The sequence below is a fragment of the Grampus griseus genome (assembly GCF_964374135.1).
Source record: "Grampus griseus genome assembly, chromosome: 7".
Taxonomy (NCBI): domain Eukaryota; kingdom Metazoa; phylum Chordata; class Mammalia; order Artiodactyla; family Delphinidae; genus Grampus; species Grampus griseus.
The window spans coordinates 29,803,052-29,825,182 of NC_139001.1; the positions used below are offsets into that span (position 1 = coordinate 29,803,052).

General features: G+C 39.6%; 2 protein-coding genes across 2 annotated transcripts in view; one reads left to right on the top strand and one right to left on the bottom strand.

Moving 5' to 3' along the window:
* Nucleotides 1-22,131, top strand: part of INO80D (INO80 complex subunit D) — a gene marked incomplete at its 3' end in the record, with an annotated part of 41,549 nt that overhangs the window by 15,011 nt on the left and 4,407 nt on the right. Inside the window, exons 4-6 of the mRNA XM_082658159.1 lie at nucleotides 9,108-9,332; nucleotides 15,521-15,630; nucleotides 17,044-17,177. Of these exons, the coding sequence (XP_082514285.1) occupies nucleotides 9,108-9,332; nucleotides 15,521-15,630; nucleotides 17,044-17,177 (469 nt within the window). The remainder of the gene's footprint in view (nucleotides 1-9,107; nucleotides 9,333-15,520; nucleotides 15,631-17,043; nucleotides 17,178-22,131) is intronic.
* On the bottom strand, nucleotides 10,401-10,917 carry LOC309824910 (large ribosomal subunit protein uL15-like). Its single transcript, XM_082658205.1, has one exon. It carries the CDS (start codon nucleotides 10,899-10,901, stop codon nucleotides 10,455-10,457), a length of 447 nt encoding a protein of 148 aa, XP_082514331.1. The 5' UTR covers nucleotides 10,902-10,917; the 3' UTR covers nucleotides 10,401-10,454.

A 22,131-nucleotide genomic window follows, 5' to 3' on the forward strand; every position in this document is an offset into this window, starting at 1 on the left:
TCTTTTCCTCCTCACTCATTTGTTTATTCACTTGTTCAGCATATTCTCGTTGAACTAGGATTATGCTTCAGGCATGGGGCACTACATTCTTTTCCTTGGGTGAAACTGGGATTGCGTTGGTTTCCCATCCCTTCCGTGCCTGCAGCTGCCCATCTGCATCTGCCACTGTGTTCTCTCACAGGAACCTCTGTCCTTTTTTTTAGACTACCTGTAGAACTACCTTATTCCAGCTTCTTGTTGTGCTTCAGTGTAATAGAAAATGGAGAGCTGTAGAAAATTGGCCCTACCAAGCCTGTCCATTATATCTTCAAGAAGTTTTGGCCATGTGAAATTTCTCAAGGTTTTGCCATTTAAAATTGCTCAGTGAGTTCATTGTGTTTTGGGGGAAAAAAAGGCACAGTGGCGTGATCGCTACATTCCCCCCGAAGAACCTTTTCATGGGCTTTCTTCCTAAACCAAACTTGTACTTAAAGAAATTTGGGGAGAAAATTTGGCCTTGTTTTGGCAGAGGTTCCTTGGTTACTTAGTTTAGTTGTAGATGCCTGTGCCAAAGTGGAGCTCTTAAGATTTTACTTACGTCTCTCAGTAGCAGAAATAAGTTGGTATCTTAAATGTACTATTAAGGAACAGTAAGTACTGCCAGTAACTGCTTCCCTTTTCACATTCCTAAAGATGTCTTTGATAGTTCTTAATTTCTTAATTTCAATGGGTACAGTTTATTAGTTTTTTCCTGTATGGTTAATTTGTGACCTGTTTATAAGAAATCACTGCTTACCCCAGGATCATGAAGCTATTTTCTCATATTATCTTCTAGAAGCTTTATTGTTTCACTGACAATCTTTCTGGAATTTATTTTTGTATATTTTATATATGATGTGAGTTAGGGCCAAGGATCTTTTTTTTTTTTTTTTCCATATGGCTTCTCTATTTAAGCAGCACTATTTATTGAACACTTATTTTTCATTGCATTGGAAGCCTTGACATAAATGTGTGTGTCTGTTTGTGCATTTTCTAATCTCTTCCATTGACCTATTTGTCCTTGTGCAAATAACTTCAAAGTTTTAATTAAAATAGCTTCAAATAGGGATTTCCCTGGTGGCGCAGTGGTTAAGAATCCGCCTGCCAATGCAGGGGACACGGGTTCGAACCCTGGTCTGCGAATATCCCATATGCCACGGAGCAACTAAGCCCGTGCACCATAACTACTGAGCCTGTGCTATAGAGCCCGCTGAGCCACAACTACTGAAGCCAAGCGCCTAGAGCCTGTGCTCCGCAACAAGAGAAGCCACAGCAATGAGAAGCCCGCGCACTGCAACGAAGAGTAGCCCCCACTCGCCACAGCTAGAGAAAACCCACGCACAGCAACAAAGACCCAACACAGCCAAAAAATAAATTAATAAATATAAAAAAATAGCTTCAAATAGATTTTAATCTTTTTTTTTTTTTGTGGTACCCGGGCCTCTCACTGTTGTGGCCTCTCCCGTTGCGGAGCACAGGCTCCGGACGCGCAGGCTCAGCGGCCATGGCTCACGGGCCTAGCCACTCTGCGGCATGTGAGATCTTCCCAGACCGGGGCACGAACCCGTGTCCCCTGCATTGGCAGGCAGACTCAACCACTGCACTACCAGGGAAGCCCAGATTTTAATCTTTTTGAAGAAAGCTTTTGGTTTCATTGATTTTTTTTTTTAATTTTAATTTCTTGTTTTTTATTTCATTGCTTTCTGCTCTTTGTTTCCTTTTGTTTGGCTTTAATTTTTTTTGACGTTTTTAAGGTAATAGCTTAAATCAGTTAAATCTGAGATATTTCTTGTTTTCTTTTTTTTAATTTTATTTTTGGCTGCGTTGGGTCTTGGTTGCTGTGCGAGGGTTTTCTCTAGCTGTGGCGAGTGGGGGCTACTCTTCGTTGCGGTGCGTGGACTTCTCATTATAGTAGCTTCTCTTGTTGCGGAGCATGGGCTTCAGTAGTTGCAGCGTGCGGGCTTCAGTAGTTGCGGCACGTGGGCTTAGTTGTGGCTCATTGGCTTAGTTGCTCCACGGCATGTGGGATCTTCCCAGACCGGGGATCGAACCCATGTCCCCTGCATTGGCAGGCAGATTCTTAACCACTGCATCACCAGGGAAGTCCTTTTTGTTTTCTAACATAGGTGCTTGGTGCTATACATTTCCCTCCAAATACTGGTTTTAGCTGTATCCCACAAATTTTGATACGACGTGTTTTCATTTTTATTCAATTCAAAATATTTTCTAATTCCCCCCCCCGCCCCCGCCTTTTTCTGTTTTGGCCATGCTGCGTGGCTTGTGGGATCTTAGTTCCCTGAATAGGGATTGAACCCAGGCCCTTGGCAGTGAGAGAGTAGAGTCCTAACCACTGGACCACCGGAGAATTCCCTCTAATACCCCTTTTGATGTCTTCTTTGATCTATGGGTTATTTAGAAGTGATATTTAGTTTCCACATATGTGGGGATTTATCAGGAATTGGTTTTTAATTTAATTGTACTGTGTTCAGAGACCACATTTAGATTACAGTGTTCTGTAAATGTCAATTAAGTCAAGTTGGTTGATAGTGTTGTTCAGGTCTTCTTTAATTTTCTTTCTTTTCATCTTTGGTGATTTTCTTTCATTTTGTTCTGTCAGTTACTGGAAAGGGATGTTGAAATCTCTACTTGTGGATTTGATTATTTCTCCTTTTAGTTCTCTCACTTTTTTTTTTTTTTGAAAATTACATTCTTTATTTGTAAACCATCCCTTAATATTATCACATTTGCTTTGTAGCCAATAAAAACAACATATGTATGCTTGGGTGTGGAAGATGGGGTGAGGCAATGTTGATGGAGAGCAGGACGACCTTCAGCCCCTGAATAAGACTCTTGGTATCATTGTTCACAAAGTTTCTTTTGCTGTCTTATTTCTACCATGAGAGACTAAACAGGATCGTTTTTTATTATTCAGTTTATTGAAACTGAGCTTCCCTGGTGGTGCAGTGGTTAAGAATCTGCCTGCCAATGCAGGGAACGTGGGTTCAAGCCCTGGTCTGGGAAGATCCCACGTGCCACAGAGCAACTAAGCCCGTGCGCCACAACTACTGAGCCTGCGCTCTAGAGCCCGTGAGCCACAACTACTGAGCCTGCGTGCCACAACCACTGAAGCCCGTGCACCTAGAGCCCGTGTTCCGTAACAAGAGAAGCCACCTCAATGAGAAGGCTGTGCACTGCAACAAAGAGTAGCCTCCATTCTCCACAACCAGAGAAAGCCCATGCACAGCAATGAAGACCCAATGCAGCCAAAAATAAATAAATTAAAATAAATAAAATTTTAAAAATTTAGGGAAACTAAAAAACAAATAAAACAAAATCCCCCAAAACACAGTTCACCTATTATTCTTACTCATTACCCCTGTCTCTGGCAACCACCAATTAAGTCTCTGTATCTATGAGCTTGATGGGGGTTTTTGTTTGTTTTGTTTTCTTTGTGTATTTTGGCTGCACTGGGTCTTAGTTGTGGCATGCAGGATCTTAGTTACAGCATGCGGGCTTCTTAGGTGCACCATGAATGCGGAATCTAGTTCCCCGACCAGGGATCGAACCTGGGCCCCCTGCATTGGGAGCGCAGAGTCTTAACCACTGGACCACCAGGGAAGTCCCTGTTTTGTTTTGTTTTGTTAAAGATTCCACATATAAGAAAGAACATATGGTATTTGTTTCTACTTCTGACTTATTTCATTTAGCATAATGCCCTTGATGTCCGTCCATGATGTCATGAATGGCAACATTTCATTTTTTATGGCTGAATAATATTCCATTGTATACATATCATACAATTTCTTTATCCATTCATCTGTGTGTGGGCACTTATGTTGCTTCCACATCTTAGCTATTGTGAATAATGATACAGTGATGCTGATATCTCTTTGAGACAGTGATTTCACTTTGAGACAGTGATTTCATTTCCTTTGGTTATGTTTACCCAGAAGTGAGATTGCTGGATCATATGGTAATTCTGTTCTATTTTTAATTTTTTGAGGACCCTCCATACTGTTTGCCATTGTGACTGCTCCAATTTACATTCCCACCAGCAGTGTACAAGGATTCCCTTTTCTCCGCATCCTCACCAACACTTATTTCTTTTTGGTAGTAGCCATTCCAACAGGTGTGAGGTGATATCTTATTGTGGTTTTGATTTGCGTTTTAATGATGATTAACTATGGTGAGCATCTTTTTATATACCTATTAGCCATCTGTATGTTTTCTTTTGCAAAATTGGATTTTTTGCCTTTTTGCTGTTGATTTGTATGAGTTCTTTCGCTTTTTACTTCACCCATTTTGTAGTTCTGTTATTCGATACATAAACATTTAAGATTGTTCTGTTCTCTTGATGAAGTGATCCTTTTATTTTTATAAAATGACGCTCTTTATCCCAGTCATAGTGTTTGCTCTGAGATCTTACTTTATGTGATATTAGTATAGCCACTCCAGCTTTCTTTTGGTTACTGCTAACTTGGTATCTTTTTCAGTCCTTTTACTTTTAACCTATTTTAGTCTTTATATTTGAAGTGGGTTTCTTGTTGGCCGCATATAGTTAGGTCTTACTTTTTTATGTACTCTGACAATCTCTGCTTTTTATTTGGGGTATTTAGACCATTTAAATTTAATGTGATTATTGATACTATTGGATTTAAGTCTAAAATCTTCTGTTTGTTTTCTATTCGTCCTATTTGTTCTTGTCCTTTTTCCCATTTTTCTTTTTTGATTATGATGATTTCATTTTATCTCCTTTCTTGGCTTATTAGCTGCATTCCTCTGTTTTATTTTTATAGTGGTTGCTTTAGGGTTTGCAGTATACATACTTAATTGCCTTAGTGTATCTTTAAGTGTTATACCCCTTCATGTATAAGAACCGTATGACAGTGTACTTCCATTTCTCCTTTCCCATCCTTTGTGCTATAGTTTTCGTACATTTTACTTCTACCCATATTATAATCCCCCACGTTTTTACAATTTCTAGAGAGCTCTTCATTCTTTGAGTAGTTCCAGATTGCCATCTGATGTCATTTTCTTCTGTATGAGAGGTTTCCTTTAATATATCTTGTAGTGCAGGTGTTCCAGTGATAAATTCTTTCAGCTTTTGAAAGTCTGAAAAAGTTTTTATTTTGCTGTCACTTAAAAAAATTTATTTTTTATTGAGGTGTAACTGTCTATGCCTTATTTTTTTCCCTCAGCTCTGACTATGCCTTCTTTTCTTAATATTTATTTATCTATACGCGTGGCATGCGGGATCTTAGCTCCCTGACCAGGGATTGAACCTATGCCCCCTGCAGTGGAAGCTCAGAGTCTTAACCACTGGACCACCAGGGAAGTCCCCTAATTCTTTAAACATTTTGTGTAAGTCACCAGTGAAGCCATCTGGTCATGAATCTTTTCTTTGTGGGAAGTTTTCGCTCTTTTGTTGTTTTAATAAAATAAGATAAAGTGACTTTTATTTGGAAAATTTCACGTCATGCCTTGAGATTACAGACAAGCCTGAAGTTTTACGAAATCAGGTTTGGAATTTACTGCTCTGTATTTATTTGGAGCTATTAGTAGCATCTTAATAATAATACCTGTACTTATATTGTGATTTCACATGTATCATTTCTTTCTCTTGACCATGGGAGTTGGGTGAGCCAGCTGTGTCTCCATTTCACCCAGATGAGAAAAGTTAAAGAAAGAAGGAAACTTAACACACATCGAGAAATGCTGTAGGTACCAGCCCTTGTCACTGCTGGTATATTATGGGAACTGGCCTTTCTCTTCCTAATTTGCTACTCTTCCTCAGCAACCAGATTTGAAATATTAATGTCTAGCATCTTAGAAGTGGGAGGCATCTTGAAGATTTTCTAGTTTAGGACAGTGCCAAGGATGGTCTGTGGATCTGTGCTAGTCTGCAAACTGCTTGTTACTGGACCACAGCAAGATAATTTTGGAAGTTATGAATAAGCTTTGAAAACTTTTATCATGATGTAACATGCAGCATCCAGGTGCATCTTCCCATGGTTAACTTGAGAAACACTCATCTAGTCCATTTTCTCTGCAGTAATAAGAGTCTTTTTAAATAACAATGTTGGCAGTTGATTTTCCACCCTAGCTTTATTTTCCCTTTAAGACTTACTGCTTCTCTTTCATCTTTCTGTTATGGCGCTTCCATTCTCTTAGTTATACAGATTCAAAGTCATTATTGCCTTTCTTATCCTTCATACCCAGTCACCAAGTTCTTCTGTGATAATGGCCCTTATGTGTTGTGTTCTTTCTATTATCTCTGTGGCCTTTTACTTTTAGTCCCTCCCAGTTGTTGGCCGTTGACTCCGAAATCTGTATCTCTTCTCTAAACGTGCCCAAGTTTATAATTTCCAACTGTTTCTCCACCACTCCCTATGTTGCCTCATCTGTACTTTTTTTAAAACATAAATTTACTTATTTATTTATGGCTGCGTTGAGTCTTCGTTGCTCTGCTGGGGCTTTCTCTAGTTGCAGCAAGTGGGGGCTACTCTTCGTTGCGGTGCACGGGTTTCTCATTGCGGTGGCTTCTCTTGTTGCGGAGCACGGGCTCTAGGCGTGTGAGCTAAGTAGTTGTGGCACGCGGGCTTAGTAGTTGTGGCTTGCGGGCTCTAGAGTGCAGGCTCAGTAGTTGTGGTGCACGGGCTTAGCTGCTCTGCGGCATGTGGGATCTTCCCGGACCAGGGCTCGAACACGTGTCCCCTGCATTGGCAGGCGGATTCTTAACCTCTGCGCCACCAGGGAAGCCCCTCATCTGTACTGTAAATTACCTAGGTCTAAAATGGAATTTATTTCCTACCCCAGATCTGCTCTTGCTCCTGTTTCCTGCTCTTTGCCAATGGAAACAGCTGGGAGATTATTGTCCCTTCCATCTTCTTTGCCCAGTTGACAAAGTCTGTCTCTCTCTTTTTTCTTTTTTTAATTATTTGGTTGCTTCGGGTCTTCATTGTGGCACATGGGATCTTCGTTGCAGCACATGGGATCTTTTGTTGTAGCGCGTGGGCTTCTCTAGTTGCACCGTGCAGGGTCCAGAACATGCGGGGTCCAGAACACGCTGGCTCAGTAGTTGGGGCCCACGGGCTTAGTTGCCCCACAGCATCTGAGATCTTAGTTCCCCGACCAGGGATCGAACCCGCGTCCCCTGCATTGGAAGGCAGATTCTTAACCACCGGACCACCAGGGAAGTCCCCAGAGTCTCTTATACATGCAGATTACCTCTGATATTCTCTAGTCCTGCTGCTGCCCCCCTGGTGTAGGGTTCTTGTTATTTCTTACCTGGAGTTTTATCATAATTTCCTCACTGTTCTCTTCTTCTGTCTCTTCTTCCATTTATATCTGCTGACAGTGTAAGCTTTCTCATGCATAGCTCTGTTATTGTTAGCTATTTCCTTAATAATCTACAAGGTTCTTCATTGCCTATGGAATAAAGGTTGAACTCTTTAATCTGGCCTTTAGCTTTAGAAAGGCTACCTAACCCACCAGCACTCCCCTGCATTCCCCACGCCTTAGCCAAACCAAGCTACTCAGTCCTTGCTGTTTCCCATCCTGTCCATCTCTGTATCTTGGCTTATATTGCTTTATCCTTGTGAGGTACCTTTCTGTGCTCATCTTCAAATTCTACCCTTTTTTCAAGGTTCAGTTCTGTTGTCATCTCCTCTACAAAAAGCCTTTCATCCAGCAGTCTTTCTAGGGAACTTTAAAAGCATTTTATCTGTACCTCTCCTATGTTTATTGTTCTCTACCTCACATTAAAGATACTAACAGCATGTACTGGCTCTACTACAATTCCCGAATGGAGACCTGCTGTGGGACTTCGGGGAACAATTAAAATAGAGATTGCTGCATCCCATCCCATGGAAATTCTGGTTCAGTAGATGTAGGGTAGGTCTTGGGAAACTGCAATTTTAAAAAGCTCCTAGCTTTTTCACAAAGCATGATAGACATAGAGTAAATGTTGAATGTCTAATAGGTGAAAAGGTTGAAGTGAGATCCTTCAATTGGTATATCTGTAGTAGAAACTGTACTGAAGAGAACATGACTCTTAAGACATATACCAAACAGAAGTTTACAGAGTAGCCTGTTATGGGCTATTCTGAAGAAAAAACAGGTACTACCACTCAAGAAGAGAAACCAGGAAAGGATTTACAGAATATTAGTAAGATAATAAATATGTCGTCTGTAGTGTCATATGTGTGCTGTTTGTTTATGTTATAAGAGAAGGAAGGTAAAATAACACAGGTCAGTTTTCAAGTCTTGTGTGCATTATTCCTAACAGTAAAAAAAAATGAGGTCACATTTATTCTATAGAAAGGTGACCTTTTTAACCTCCCTGGTGGTAGACATTGCTAACGAACCACAGCTCTCTTTCTTGTTGAGCCTGAATGTGCCCTCAGCATCCTTTTCAGTGTAGTGCTCCAGCAGGGGCCACCAATCAATCAACATTAGCGTTAATGATAGAAAAGCCTCTGTGTAATTCCCTGTTATATGAAATGTTGTTTAGGATATCTCCTGTAGTTTAAAAAAATACTGTAGAATGATTGTGATCCCTAGAATCAAAATTCTTTTAAGTGCTTAGCAAAAAAAGGGTAGTTAAAAACCAGTACAGCTGAAAGAGCAGCTCTTAGATAGTATTCATGGTCCATTGGAATTCACTGCTCTATTTCTGGTATGACCTATCGTTTATGAAATTATGCTGTTTCCTCAAAACCGTCGTGTCATTTACTCAGACTTTTTAGTAAGTAGAGGTAAAGAAATTATTTTCTTCCCCAAAATCCCTAGTCACTTAAAACTTGGAAGACACTGATGCATTGAGTGTCTAATCATGACACGCTAAGAATAAGAAGGTTAAGCTTCTTAGAGCATTGGATTGTCTCTACTGCTCACTTATTGTAAAAACACTGTACTTATTTTCAGCGGCTCTACTGAAATTCTCTTCCTCTAATTTTGTTAAATGTGTGCTCACATGCCACAAGTTTCAGGCCTGTGCATCCAGCCCCCCTTCTTCATCTGCTTTTCCCCTTTTTAAAATGAGCCTAACGTGTAATCAAGTTTTCTGCTTCTCTCCCTGCACTCTCTAGGTCGGATGATGATGATACAGAGAGTAGGAGCTCCAGGGTGACCCAACTTTGCACTTACTTTCAGCAGAAATATAAGCACCTCTGCCGCCTGGAGCGGGCAGAATCTCGTCAAAAGAAATGCCGGCACACGTTTAGGAAAGCTTTGCTGCAGGCGGCCAGTAGAGAGCCAGAATGTACTGGCCAGTTGATCCAGGAGCTACAGAGAGCTGCATGCCGTCGGACCAGGTCAGAGCCGCACACTACCACCTCTTTCTGAGAACTCACCTCAGTCTGTTTTCTCTAATTTTTGAGAGGATAGTCGAGACACAATGAGTGGTGGGCATATTATCTTGAAATATTTAAGCATTGTATTTTGGTTTTGTGGCTCAAAGTTCTATGATGGCAGAATAATCCTGCCATGAGGTGACAGTAAAATTAAAGTATTACTATAATTTTGCTGGAGTTTGATTAGAATTTATTCAGTAGAGGATTTGAGAATGTTACCTGTCTTTAAAAAAATACAATGCTTAGAAATTTTGTGTTATTTAAAAGTAATATTTAGGTTTTTTTAAGCCACAAAAGTGGTATTGTATGTTTTTTACTTATATTATTTTAAAATTTTCTTTCCATTGTATTTTCTGTTAATATCTACATAATCCCATATATCATGTATTCAAAATGTTTTATTACATTGGATTTCTTTGGGGGGAGAATCCCTTCTGTTTATAATGAAGATACTTGCTTATTGTGAAAATTTGAAAAATATAGAAAAAGGCAGGAAATCACCATAATGTCAACATTCACAAAACAGACCAAGCACTGTGAACATTTTGATTCTGTCTCCTTCTAGTCTTTTTCTGTGTGTGCGCGTGTGCGCACATGCGCAAATAAACATTATGTAGATAAAACATTTTGGGGTTTATATACCTAAATATTACCAGTGTTTATCTCTAGATGGTGGGATTATTGATAAAGTTAAAAAAAATTTGTAGTCTGTGTATTTTAATTTTTCTGTAGTGATCATGCATGAGTCATTTGAGGAAAAAAGCAGAAAACTAAAAATTAACCTTTGCTTTGTAGCTATTGATCATATTCCTTACATAGCTATATAATTTTTGAAATTTCATTTTGTGTAATTTGGTTTTCATTATATTTGCTGTAAAAAGATAACCTATTTTTCAGTTGGGTATCTCAAAAAATACTATGCCCTTAAGATTTTTCTGCTTCTTGGCATATTTAAGTTGTTTGAAACTGTGTATGTATATCTAATATACCTCCATAGTGGTTGCAGCCTGCAGTATTTCCCCTCACTGCTTTTTTTTTGGAAAAGCACTTGTTATCATTTAATGAATCTCCCGCTATGTGGCTTCAAGCTACCAGGACACAAGCCCCACCGACACCCTTAATCTTCTGCTCAGCTCTTCTGCTGCAGAATTTGGCCTTCACGATGACAGGCTGCTTTGGGAGCTTTCCCTTCCCCAGAACTTTGTAGTAACCCGATCGCACCACGTCAATGACAGGAGCAGCTCCATTCCTGCTCTTGGCGGCATTTACCCGTGTCTGCTCACTGACCACGGTCCACAATTTATCAAGGTTGACAGTTGGGCAGAAGCTCTGGTTCCCCTTTAAGTGGTAATGCCTCATACCAACTTTCCCAGAGTATCCTGGGTGATGTTTGTCGAGGTTGATCCTGTGGTGATGCATGCCACCAGCATTACCGCGGCCTCCCGGGTGCTTCCGGTGTTTGCCGATGCGGCCATGGCCGTGGCTCACGTGGCCCCTAAGTTTCCGGGTCTTCCTTAGTCGGGATGGCATGTCGGCGGCCGAGACGAAAAAAGCTCCCCTCACTCTTAAGAGCTCCCAGTCCCCCGTAGTGGAGGTAGTGTCTGTCATAGAACATCTTAGCTTACATCATAGAACATCTTAGATCATCTTAGAACATCTTAGCATACTTCTTACTCAGAGACTTGCCTTTCTCAGAGAAGCATTCCCAGATTCCACTGACTGTGTTGGGTCCCCCTGATATATATGCTGTTGTGCTCTGTACTCTGCTTCACTGTTGAATTTATACTTACATTAATGTCTGTCTGTCATGCTAGACAGTGGTTTCTATGAGGGCAGGAACAATGTATATTTTGTTTTTAATCTCCAGTGTTGATGAATGAATGAATAGAATTGAACAAGTGAAGGTCTATTCTCTGTTTATTGAAAGAACTCACTCAGTTTGACATAGGTTTTAAAATAATGGTATCTAACATTTATATTATATAATGCTTTCAAGAGTATAATTTCAGTAGAAATTTGAGTTTTGTCCAACATAAAACAATCTAGATGTAGACCATTGTATGTATCGGGTCTTGTATATTATAATGACCCTGTCAGAGATGAAAGAGAATATACTGTGAGCTTGGGACAATTTGCTGTTTGTGTGGAAACTGTATTTGCCTATGGTTTTTAACTGGCAGAATCGACTGCTTCCTTTTCAGAACATCTCCCAAACCACCCTTAGTGATGTTTTTAAGAAAATTTCATGATAACTAAGTATTACAAAACAAACACCAAGATGAACTTGATTATAGTTCTCAGATTTATGTGATGTCATTTGGTTATGTCTCCCATGATTAGTAAAAAGTTTATTGCTCAGTGCATCACTGATAATCATATGCCAGTGTGCCATAATCATTCCTTGGTGATTAAAACTAACTGCTTTACATTACATATATTTTAGGTTTGCAGAAATCAGCTGTCAGTTGAATAATGTCCTCTGTGTTTAATATTTTTTGTTCTCAAAGACCTAGTTCCACAAAAGACATTTAAAAGGTTGCTGTTAAATATTTCATTTTTATTTTATTTTATTTTTAAATTTTTAAAATTTTATTTCTTTAAAAATTTTTTGGCTGTGCTGCATGGCATGCAGGATCTTAGTTCCCTGGTATCGAACCCACGCCCCCTGCAGTGGAAGCACGGAGTCTTAACCACTGGACTGCCAAGGAAGTCCCGCTGTTAAATATTTCATTTATTTATTTACTTATAAATTTATTGATTTTTGGCTCTGTTGCTGTGCGCAGGCTTTCTCTAGTTGCAGGGAGCGGGGGCTACTCTTCGTTGTGGTGTGTGGGCTTCTTATTGCTGTGGCTTCTCTTGTTGCGGAGCACGGGCTCTAGGCATGCAGGCTTCAGTAGTTGCAGCACGCCGGCTCAGTAGTTGTGGCTGTGGGCTCTAGAGCACAGGCTCAGTAGTTGTGGCGCACGGGCTTAGTTGTTCTGCAGCATGTGGGATCTTCCCAGACCAGGGATCGGACCCAAGTCCCCTGCATTGGCAGGCAGATTCTTAACCACTGCGCCACCAGGGAAGTCACTAAATATTTTAGAAATTAAAACTATAGTGACTACCTTCTAATAGGTATTCTTTAAATATAGTTTAGATATAAACTGAACAACATTAAAATGTTCTTTTTATAGTAACTTTGTCATATTTATCGGTGAATATGTGGAACAAGTCATTGAAATAGCTTAAAGTATGTAAACCCAAATCTCAGTATCTTGTAACCCACAATCCTGCAGAGAGATAGTGTTGGTTGTGTGAAAACTTCCTTTTTAATGGGGTATCCAGTAGAGCATACAAATGGGAAGCCCGTCGTAGATATTTTCATATTAACAACATCAAAACCTTTGTTTTGTTGGGATTATTTGGATAATAAAATATATCTAACATCACAGCAGGCATTTTTACCTTAATTATCCATGGGGATATTGATATTCTGACTTTGGGTTTATTTTAAGAGAAAGATTGGTGAGTTGGAACATAATGGTGATTTTAAAAAAATGAAACCAATGGTTTACTTTGAAGTTTAGGGTAAAGAAAGTGAGGGTCGTGTTGTAACACTAGGCCTGGTAGCTGGCTGAGCAAATTATTAAACTGTTCAATGAAAATTATCCATTCAAAATAGAGAGGTACCTTCTATTTAAATCTAGACCAAGAGAAATTAGGCTTAGCTGCCAAATTAGTAAAGCTTCGTTTTTTTTGAAAGTGTGTATTCTTTTTACAGGGCTTAATGACCTAGTTCCTCACTCTTGTGATCTGACAAATCTTGCAGAACTCTTTTTTTTTTTTTTTTTTCTTTTGCGATATGCGGGCTTCTCACTGCTGTGGCCTCTCCCGTTGCGGAGCACAGGCTCTGGACGCGGAGGCTCAGCGGCCGTGGCTTACGGGCCCAGCCGCTCTGCAGCATGTGGGATCTTCCTGGACCAGGGCACGAACCCGCGTCCTCTGCATGGGCAGGCGGACTCTCAACCACTGCGCCACCAGGGAAGCCCTTGCAGAATTCTTAATTGAAGCAACTTCTATGGCAGCACCTGGAAGCATCTATTTGCATTTACTGTTTATATGAAAGTTACAATTACGATGAAAATATTCTTTTATTTAGATTTTATGTAATAAGTTCATATGTAACTTATTCTATATGACCTTCTCTAATTAGTGTAAATCATTCCACTTAAATCCTTAGAAAGATATTAGAAACAAACAATTCAAAATATTTCTTTATTTTTGATGCCTGACTTGTGACTCAGTGCATTAAGTAGATTCTTTTTCCATGCTCAGGCATGTGTAAAGGCCTAATAGTTTGTGACGCTTTATAGAATTACATAGATAGCATAGTTTTTATATTGATACTTTCAAGAATTTAAATATTGTTTATTTTTAAATTTTTTTTATGTTTGTATAAAACTATGGAAGGATCACAAACTAATAAAATGAATACTGGGCTTCCCTGGTGGCGTAGTGGTTGAGAATCTGCTGCCAATGCAGGGGACACGGGTTCGAGCCCTGGTCTGGGAGGATCCCACGTGCCGCGGAACAACTAGGCCCGTGAGCCACAATTACTGAGCCTGCGCGTCTGGAGCCTGTGCTCCACAACAAGAGTGGCCGTGATAGTGAGAGGCGCGCACCGCGATGAAGAGTGGCCCCCGCTCGCCGCAACTAGAGAAAGCCCTCGCACAGAAACGAAGACCCAACACAGCCAAAAATAAATAAGTAAATAAATAAAGGAGTTCCTTTAAAAAAAGAATACTTATTATAGAGCGAGTGGGAACTAGCAAATCAAGACGAGGGTGGAAAGGAGATTCTTCACTGCGTAGCTTTCTGTTCTGTATCCCATTCCTCATGTATTAGGTTAAGTTTTCTGCAGCTGTATTGTTTAGCAGCTTGACGAGGCAGGACAGGAATAAAGACGCAGACGTAAAGAATGGACTTGAGGACACGGGGAGGGGGAAGGGTAAACTGGGATGAAGTGAGAGAGTAGCATTGACATATATACACTACCAAATGTAAAATAGATGGCTAGTGGAAAGCAGGTGCATAGCACAGGGAGATCAGCTCAGTGCTTTGTGACCACCTAGAGGGGTGGAGGGAGACGCAAGAGGGAGGGGATATGGAGATATATATACATATAGCTGATTCACTTTGTTATACAGCAGAAACTAACACACCATTATAAAGCAATTATACTCCAATAAAGATGTTAAAAAAATAAACTGAAAAAAAAATGATGATGATGATGATAGTGGTGGCTAACAACCATTGACTCTTTATTATCTATTTACCATACTATATACTGTATGTGGTAAGTGTTTTAGGTGTGTTATGTCTTTTGGTGCTTGCCTGTCGACTAGAAGTACTCTTATCTCCACTTGACAGGTGAGGAAATTGAGGCTTAAGCAAGGCTAAGTAACTTGCCCAAGGTCACAGAGCTAATAAGAGGTAGAGCGGAGATTCAGAACCAGGTCTTTCTGATCTAGTCGATGGTCTTCATCACTATTCTCTACTGCCTCTTTGTAAAGTAAAAGGAACCAAAATATCACTTAAAAAAGCAAAAAAAACAAAAACAGACATAGCTGAGACCAATTATAATGTAATATTTGTTTTGTCAGGTTGGAAAAGTATTGGAACTGGTCATTGTAATTCATATTTGCATTTTTAAAAAATTTATTTATTTATTTATTTATGGCTGTGTTGGGTCTTCGTTGCTGCATGTGGGCTTTCTCTAGTTGCGTCAACTCTTTGTTGCGGTGCGCGGGCTTCTCACTGCGGTGGCTTCTCTTGTTGTGGGGCACGGGCTCTAGGCGCACGGGCTTCAGTAGTTGTGGCACAGGGGCTCAGTAGTGTGGCTCACAGGCTCAGTAGTTGTGGTGCACGGGCTTAGTTGCTCTGCGGCACGTGGGATCTTCCCAGTCCAGGGCTCGAACCCGTGTCCCCTGCATTGGCAGGCGGATTCTTAACCACTGCGCCACCAGGGAAGCCCCCATATTTGCATTTAAATAATGAACGTAGGTAGTTAAAAATGTGGGTGTTACAGAGTAGTAACATTATTTAAATAATTGCCCTGGATTTTTAAACCATTTTTAAAAATCAGTTTTGTGGCTTTTGTTCCTTAGCATAAGCCGGACCAAGTTGAAGGAGGTGGAGCCAGCAGCATGCAGTGGGACCGTGAAGGGTGAACAGTGCACCAACAAAGCCCTTCCATTCACCAGACATTGTTTCCAACGTATCCTCTTAACTAAATCAAGTGTGCGTTGAAAAGTACTAATTCATTGGGGTGATATATTTCATTCTCAGGCCAAGTGATGAATGGCTTTTGAAATCATAACTGTAATAATTGAAAATAATTTTTATATTACTTCTGATTTTCTTGGTGTCCTCTGAATAGTTTTTTTCTGCTTATATCATTGTGACTCTGTATTCAAGAATCATATCAAAATGAGCAAAGCTGACAGCAAGTAGTAGGTTTTTCCAGTGGCTGTCACTTAAATAAATTTTGTTAATAGGATTCTGGTCCTTCCAGTGGTTCTAGGTAGTTTGTATGAGGCAACCATGACACTCATTGATGGGAAAGTCAAATCCCATTATTCAAAAACTGTTTTTAGTCTTCCAAGAAAGTTATGCAGTTTTACAGTACACTTTTTGGTATGGGATTAATTTGCTATCTTTATAGAATATGGTGCTGATTTGAGATGAAAGATAACAAACATCACTGACTAGGAAAGAATATATCTTAAGACAGGATATGCTTGAGGAAAACCTATGTTAAGGAGCTTCAGACTGGTTATGAAATCTTATTACTTTCACTTTTATTAAACATTCGAAGTTGAGTGGCATTTTAAAAATTTATATAGTTGCAATTACTTTTCTTTGCTATCTGTCTGATTTTTGCTTTCCTTTCTGTTCTTGGTGTTGTATTTTCACAGCTTTTTCAGCAGTAGTTTCTATGCGGTAAAGGCTTTATAAATAGCCTTAACCGTAAAAGCATAAAGGAAAAAGGAAAGGTATTTCCTTAATAGATAAAAAGTAAATCTACGGAAATGTAGTTAGTGGCTGGCTAAAAGTATAGATGCTTAAAAATGATGATGATAAAAAGCTGATGTTCCAATTTTAACAGTGCAATTTTGATTTAAAAGTAATTTTTCATAAGTTATAAGTTTGAGTTTGGTGTTGGAAGTGTGAAATGAAAAATTCAAATTTGGATAGTCAAGTTTTTTGTAATTATATCTTTAAATATTTATTCTTGATGAGTATCTTAGGCAGAAATTTTCCTTAAAAGAAAGTTTTTTGTTTGTTTGTTTTTAATCATCATAGTGGAACTTTTAGGAGTCAATGTGTTAGGAAGGAAATGACCCTGCTTGTCTAAATAACAGAAATCACAATGGCCATAAATCACAATGGGAGACTCATGTTAGAAGCTCATTAGCAAAATAGACTCCTTCAGAAGTATATTCTGAGAAATAAAGATGATAACTATTATCATTTTTCTATTCTTAGTAGTTGGGTTGGTTCTTTAGCTTTTATAGATAATAAAATTTATACTTACTAAGCACAAGTTAGGGAAGAAACAAATTTTATGTAGAGCTCGAAAAATTAAATGGTTTGAGTGTATTTTATTCCTAACTTAAAAAAAACCCAGATATCCTCTTGAACCGCTCTCAGCAACTCTTCTCAAGTTGCACGGCCAAGTTTGCAGATGGACAGCAGTGCTCTGTGCCCGTTTTTGACATTACACACCAGACACCTCTGTGTGAAGAACATGCCAAAAAAATGGTAAGTTCAAATTTTATTTTCTGCAACAGAGGATTTCAAAGTTCATATATATATTTTTTAAATTGTATTGAAGTATAGTTGATTTACTATGTTGTGTTAATTTCTTCTGTAGAGCAAAGTGACTCAGTTATACATATATATATACATGCTCTTTTTCATATTCTTTTTCATTATGGTTTTCACAGGATATTGAATGCAGGTCCCTGTGCTGTACAGTAGGAACTTGTTTATCCATCCTATACATAATAGCTTGAGGCTTTCAAAGTTTTGATAGCTGTCCAGAGTAGGAAATATTTTATGACTTAGTACAAACTATATGTGTATGTAAATCACTGAAACGAGTTTTGTGAAACAGTACTCTTTTAGTACCTCATATTTTGTAGTCTCTTCTATTTCACTAAAAAAAAGAAAAAGAAATGCTGGTCATAACTGATTGAATTAATTTTATACCCTCACTGAAAGAAAACACTGTTCTAGAAAGTATTTAGTAGTTAGTTAGATGTGGTCATTTTGTTTATTATCTATAGCTAGTCTATACTTCTCAAGATACATTTTTTTATACATAGGCAGATTTCCCAAGATCTTTCTTTGCTCCATTTCTCTAGGATTTTGCTTTTCTTATATATAATTCTGCAAATGTCTTGGATATTTGATGAAATTTCAGCCAAAAGCCAACCCTTATTATAATTCCATTGGACTTAATTATTGCTTTAGTTAATGCTGGTAGCGTAAGCCCTAATTAATTCAGAATAATTTGGAGAGAAAAGTCTGAATTAGTGAACTACCTGAATTATATAATCACTTAAAATAAATGCATTTCACCCATCAGACACTTACTGAGTTGTTCTGCTATTTGCAAGGTATTGTGCTAGGTACCTATGTATTAAAAAATTGAATAAGACAACTCTTACCTGCTATGAGCATATTTTAGTTTGCAGGGATGCATCAGGGTAACCAAGTGGCCATTGCACAGGACTTAGTAGTGTAACACTGTGGTCCTGGCTTTGCCACTAGCTATATGTATAACATGGACTAATAAGTCATCCTTTCTGGACCTCAGTAGCCGTGTATGAAGTTTACCGGCTTCTTCTCTAAGAACCTGTTTCGTTTTCTAGATTTCCTTTATGGACCATATATTTTGAAAAGTTGTATACTGAACTATGTATACAAATATTGAATAATTACTTTCCCATTTTAATTTTAAAACATTTAAAACACAGACATTTTTGTTAGCTTATCGAGGTGTTATCACGGTTAAAGAATGACTTCCATATTTTTTTTTTGTTATTGTTGTTGGTTTTTTTTTGCGGTACGCGGGCCTCTCACTGTTGTGGCCTCTCCCGTTGCGGAGCACAGGCTCCGGATGCGCAGGCTCCGGGCGCGCAGGCTCAGCGGCCATGGCTCACGGGCCTAGCCACTCCGCTGCATGTGGGATCTTCCCGGACCAGGACACGAACCTGTGTCCCCTGCATCGGCAGGCGGACTCCCAACCACTGTGCCACCAGGGAAGCCCTAGTTTGAGCTACTTTTAAGTTTAAAATTACATAAGAGTACAGCAAACACTTGTATTCCATCCGTCCCCCAGTGAGAGACTAACACTGGGTGATAAAAACTGTGCAAATCTCATGGCTCTACTTTCAGACTGTATCTTGAATTCACACACATTTTACCAACTTCGCTGCTACCATTTTAGCCTTGGCTACCATCATCTTTGCCTGCATTATTGTAATAGCCTCCTAATTAGTCTCCCTTCTTCCTGCCACGCCTCCTGTGCCCGGATGTGTTGCTCACAGATCAGCCAGGGTAGACTATGCATGTGGGTCCCACTGTCTTTGAATTTACATATAGTAAAGTTCACTCTTTTTAGTGTACAGTACTATGAATTTTGACATGCATACAGATACATAATCAAGATACAGAATCATTCCATCACCCCCCAAAAGTCTCTAGTGTTGCCCTTTGTAGTCAGCCCTTTTCTATCCCCACTGATCTGTTTCTGTCCGTATAATTTTACATTTTCCAGAATGTCTTCTAAATGGAATCATTCAGTATGTAGCCTTTAGAGCAGGCCTTTTAGAATATACATCTGATCATTTTAGTTCCCTGATCAAAACTTTCCAGTGGCTTCCCATCGCATCTAGAATCCATTCTTACCATGCCTATGAGGCACTTCCTGATCTGGCCCTGGCAACCGCTCCAGCTTCGTCTTATACCCTCTCCTCACTTCCACAGCTCCAGCAACATTGGCCTTCTTGCTCTTTCTTAAACACTCTAAGTATGCTCCCACCTCAGGGACTTCCTGCTTGTTTTTCTCTTTTCCTGGAGTGTTCTTTCCCCAGATTCTCCATGTCTCACTCCTTCATTTCATTCAGGTTTCTGATCAAGTGTCAGTTCATTTCTGCCTCCCCTCTACCCTGCTACTTTTTATCCTTGTACGCTACCTTATTTTTCTTCCTAACATTTATATTTGCCTAACATTATGTATTCATTAGTTTGTTTATTGTCTGAATCCCCCTACTAGAATGTAAACTTCACAAAGGCAGGAACATCTTTTTGTTCAATGCTACTATATCCCCAGTGCTTGGAACAAAGATGCTCCGTAAGTAATGGTTGAATAAATTATCGGTTAGGCACATGGCTTGTGGGGGATAGGGGTGAGATTCTGAGCTAGACTCAGCCACTTGATAGGACAGCCATTGGTAGAAGAGGCTAGAGCTGCCCGAGGTCCAGGCTGGCAGACAGAACATGGTATTCAGCAGGTATGAGACCATACAACAGATGGTAAGTTACTAAATGGGTTGTCCTGCGTAGAAGTAGAATGGGACAGTGAGAATGCTGGGAGTGAACAGTGTTTGTAGGTAGTGTAGGTACATGAGCAGTTGGCTTTAGGAAAGCCTCTAGGACACAGGTGTTCTTTGGAGGAGCTAAGTAAGGGAACACCAAGGGCCAGGCAGGGTCTCAGACGTGGGCACTTCTGTGTGGAGGAGCTGGCACCTTACCAAACACGTTGCGTGGCTCCACAGCATAAGCCTGAGAGGAAGACAGAAGCCCAGAAGCAGAGCCAGTAGGATTAGTATATTCTTGGCTAGAGCTCTCTTCCTCCCTCCTGCTCAAGATTCACACTGGTCCTAGAGGGAAATCCTGGAACGGATGCCAGCACCTGGTGGGTACTGGTAGCTGCTTATTCACTATTTATTCAGTTACATAGTGGGCATAAAAAAAGTAGACGTCACGTGTTGAACCAAAAGGAATTACAGAGGCTGGGAAGCAGCCTCTTTTTTGTTGTTTTCTAAATTTGTGAATTTTGAGTCTGTAATTGTGTTTGGATTCAAGTATTTGTCTGGGATTAAACATCTTTTAGATTTCCTGAATTTATGCTTAATTTTATTCTTGCTTTGAATTTGTTTGATGTTAGTGATAATTATTAGTCTTCAGGTCTTTTTATGTATTTGATTATAAGAGTTATTACTGAGTTCATCAACTCAGAGGTGACATCAATCGTAAAAACCACGCTTGTTTTATATACCACCAAGAAGGAAAAAACGTTGCACAGTGCATTTCTTATCACTTAAAATTTTTATTTTATACTTACCAAAATAGCTTTTTTAGTCTTAGATAGATAGACGTAGATATTTTTATCTTCTATAGCACTCCTGGTTTCAGCTAATTCTTGGTGTGTGAAAGGCAGTATTTTCTACATACATCTACTATAACACAGCTTTGTCCACTTTGTGGATTATTTTCCTTTTTCCTTTGGTTGTGGCTTTGCAATAAAAAGGTGGGTGGGGGGTATTGTGGTCAGTTCTTCAATAATGAATATTTGCTTCACCAGTAACAGTTTTACACACTGCCACTTTTTGTGCCTTTCTGCATACTCAGCAGTTTTTCCTCTGCATGTAAAACCAACAATGCATATACCTTCATTCAAACAATGACAGGACAAAGAGCTATGACCAACTTTGAACATGTAGGCAGCACCAACTGTAATGACCATCACCTGGCTGACGGCAGGAATAATATGCCGTCATTGTAAAATGCTTTCCGATTGTAGAGAGAGTAAAATGTGCATCTGGGTCTTCAGATTTAAGGGTACTTAGCTGACGAAAGCTAGTTGTAGTGCAGGTTTCTATTCCTTCCTGGTTCTTCTTCCTTTGCCTCCTCACTTAACTGCAACAGTTTTATAAAGCTGTGTGCCCATTGTCTTCTCTCTTTACCATGTCTCCCTGGTCCCTATAAATTATTTGAAGGACTTTTACTGTGTCAAGATTTCCAGGTCTCCATCTCCATCCCTGTCTTCCTTCCTGTGCACCAGATACGGTTTTCTCCTGCCTCCCTGGACGTCTTCACGTCTCAAACTCTATCTGAGGCCAACTGAATTCCTTAACTTTTTTCCTGATTCTGTTTATTCTGCTGTGTTCTGTATCCCAACTAATGGCATTATCCCCTAACAATCACCTCAGCTAGAAATCCTGGACACATTTGAAAATTTTATATTCCCCACGTCCTCACCACACCCAAGGATCTGTCACATCTTGAGAATTCTCTCTCAACAGGCCGGCGCTTTTCCATTCCTGCTCACTTGGCCCTCAGCTATTTATCAGTCTCGTAATACTTGTTGAAATAGCCCTCTGATTGGAACTTCTTCCTCCACTCACTTGCCTCTTCTCTTTATCCCTTTACGTTACTAGCAGGATAGTTAATCCTTTTAAAACATGTACTCCTGTCATCAAAACTCATTCCCCATTGCCTATAAAATAAAGTTTAAAATCCTTAACAGAGTATTCAAAGTCATATAGGATCTGGTTCCAGACTTCTTTACAGGTTACTTTTATATTTTGTCCTCCATTATACCCCGAGCAATAGTCATACCCAATTATTTGCTGTCCTTTTTGTCTGTTTGTGCCATTTCCTTTAGCCTAGAATGATCTTCCCCCTTATCCCAACAACTTAAAAT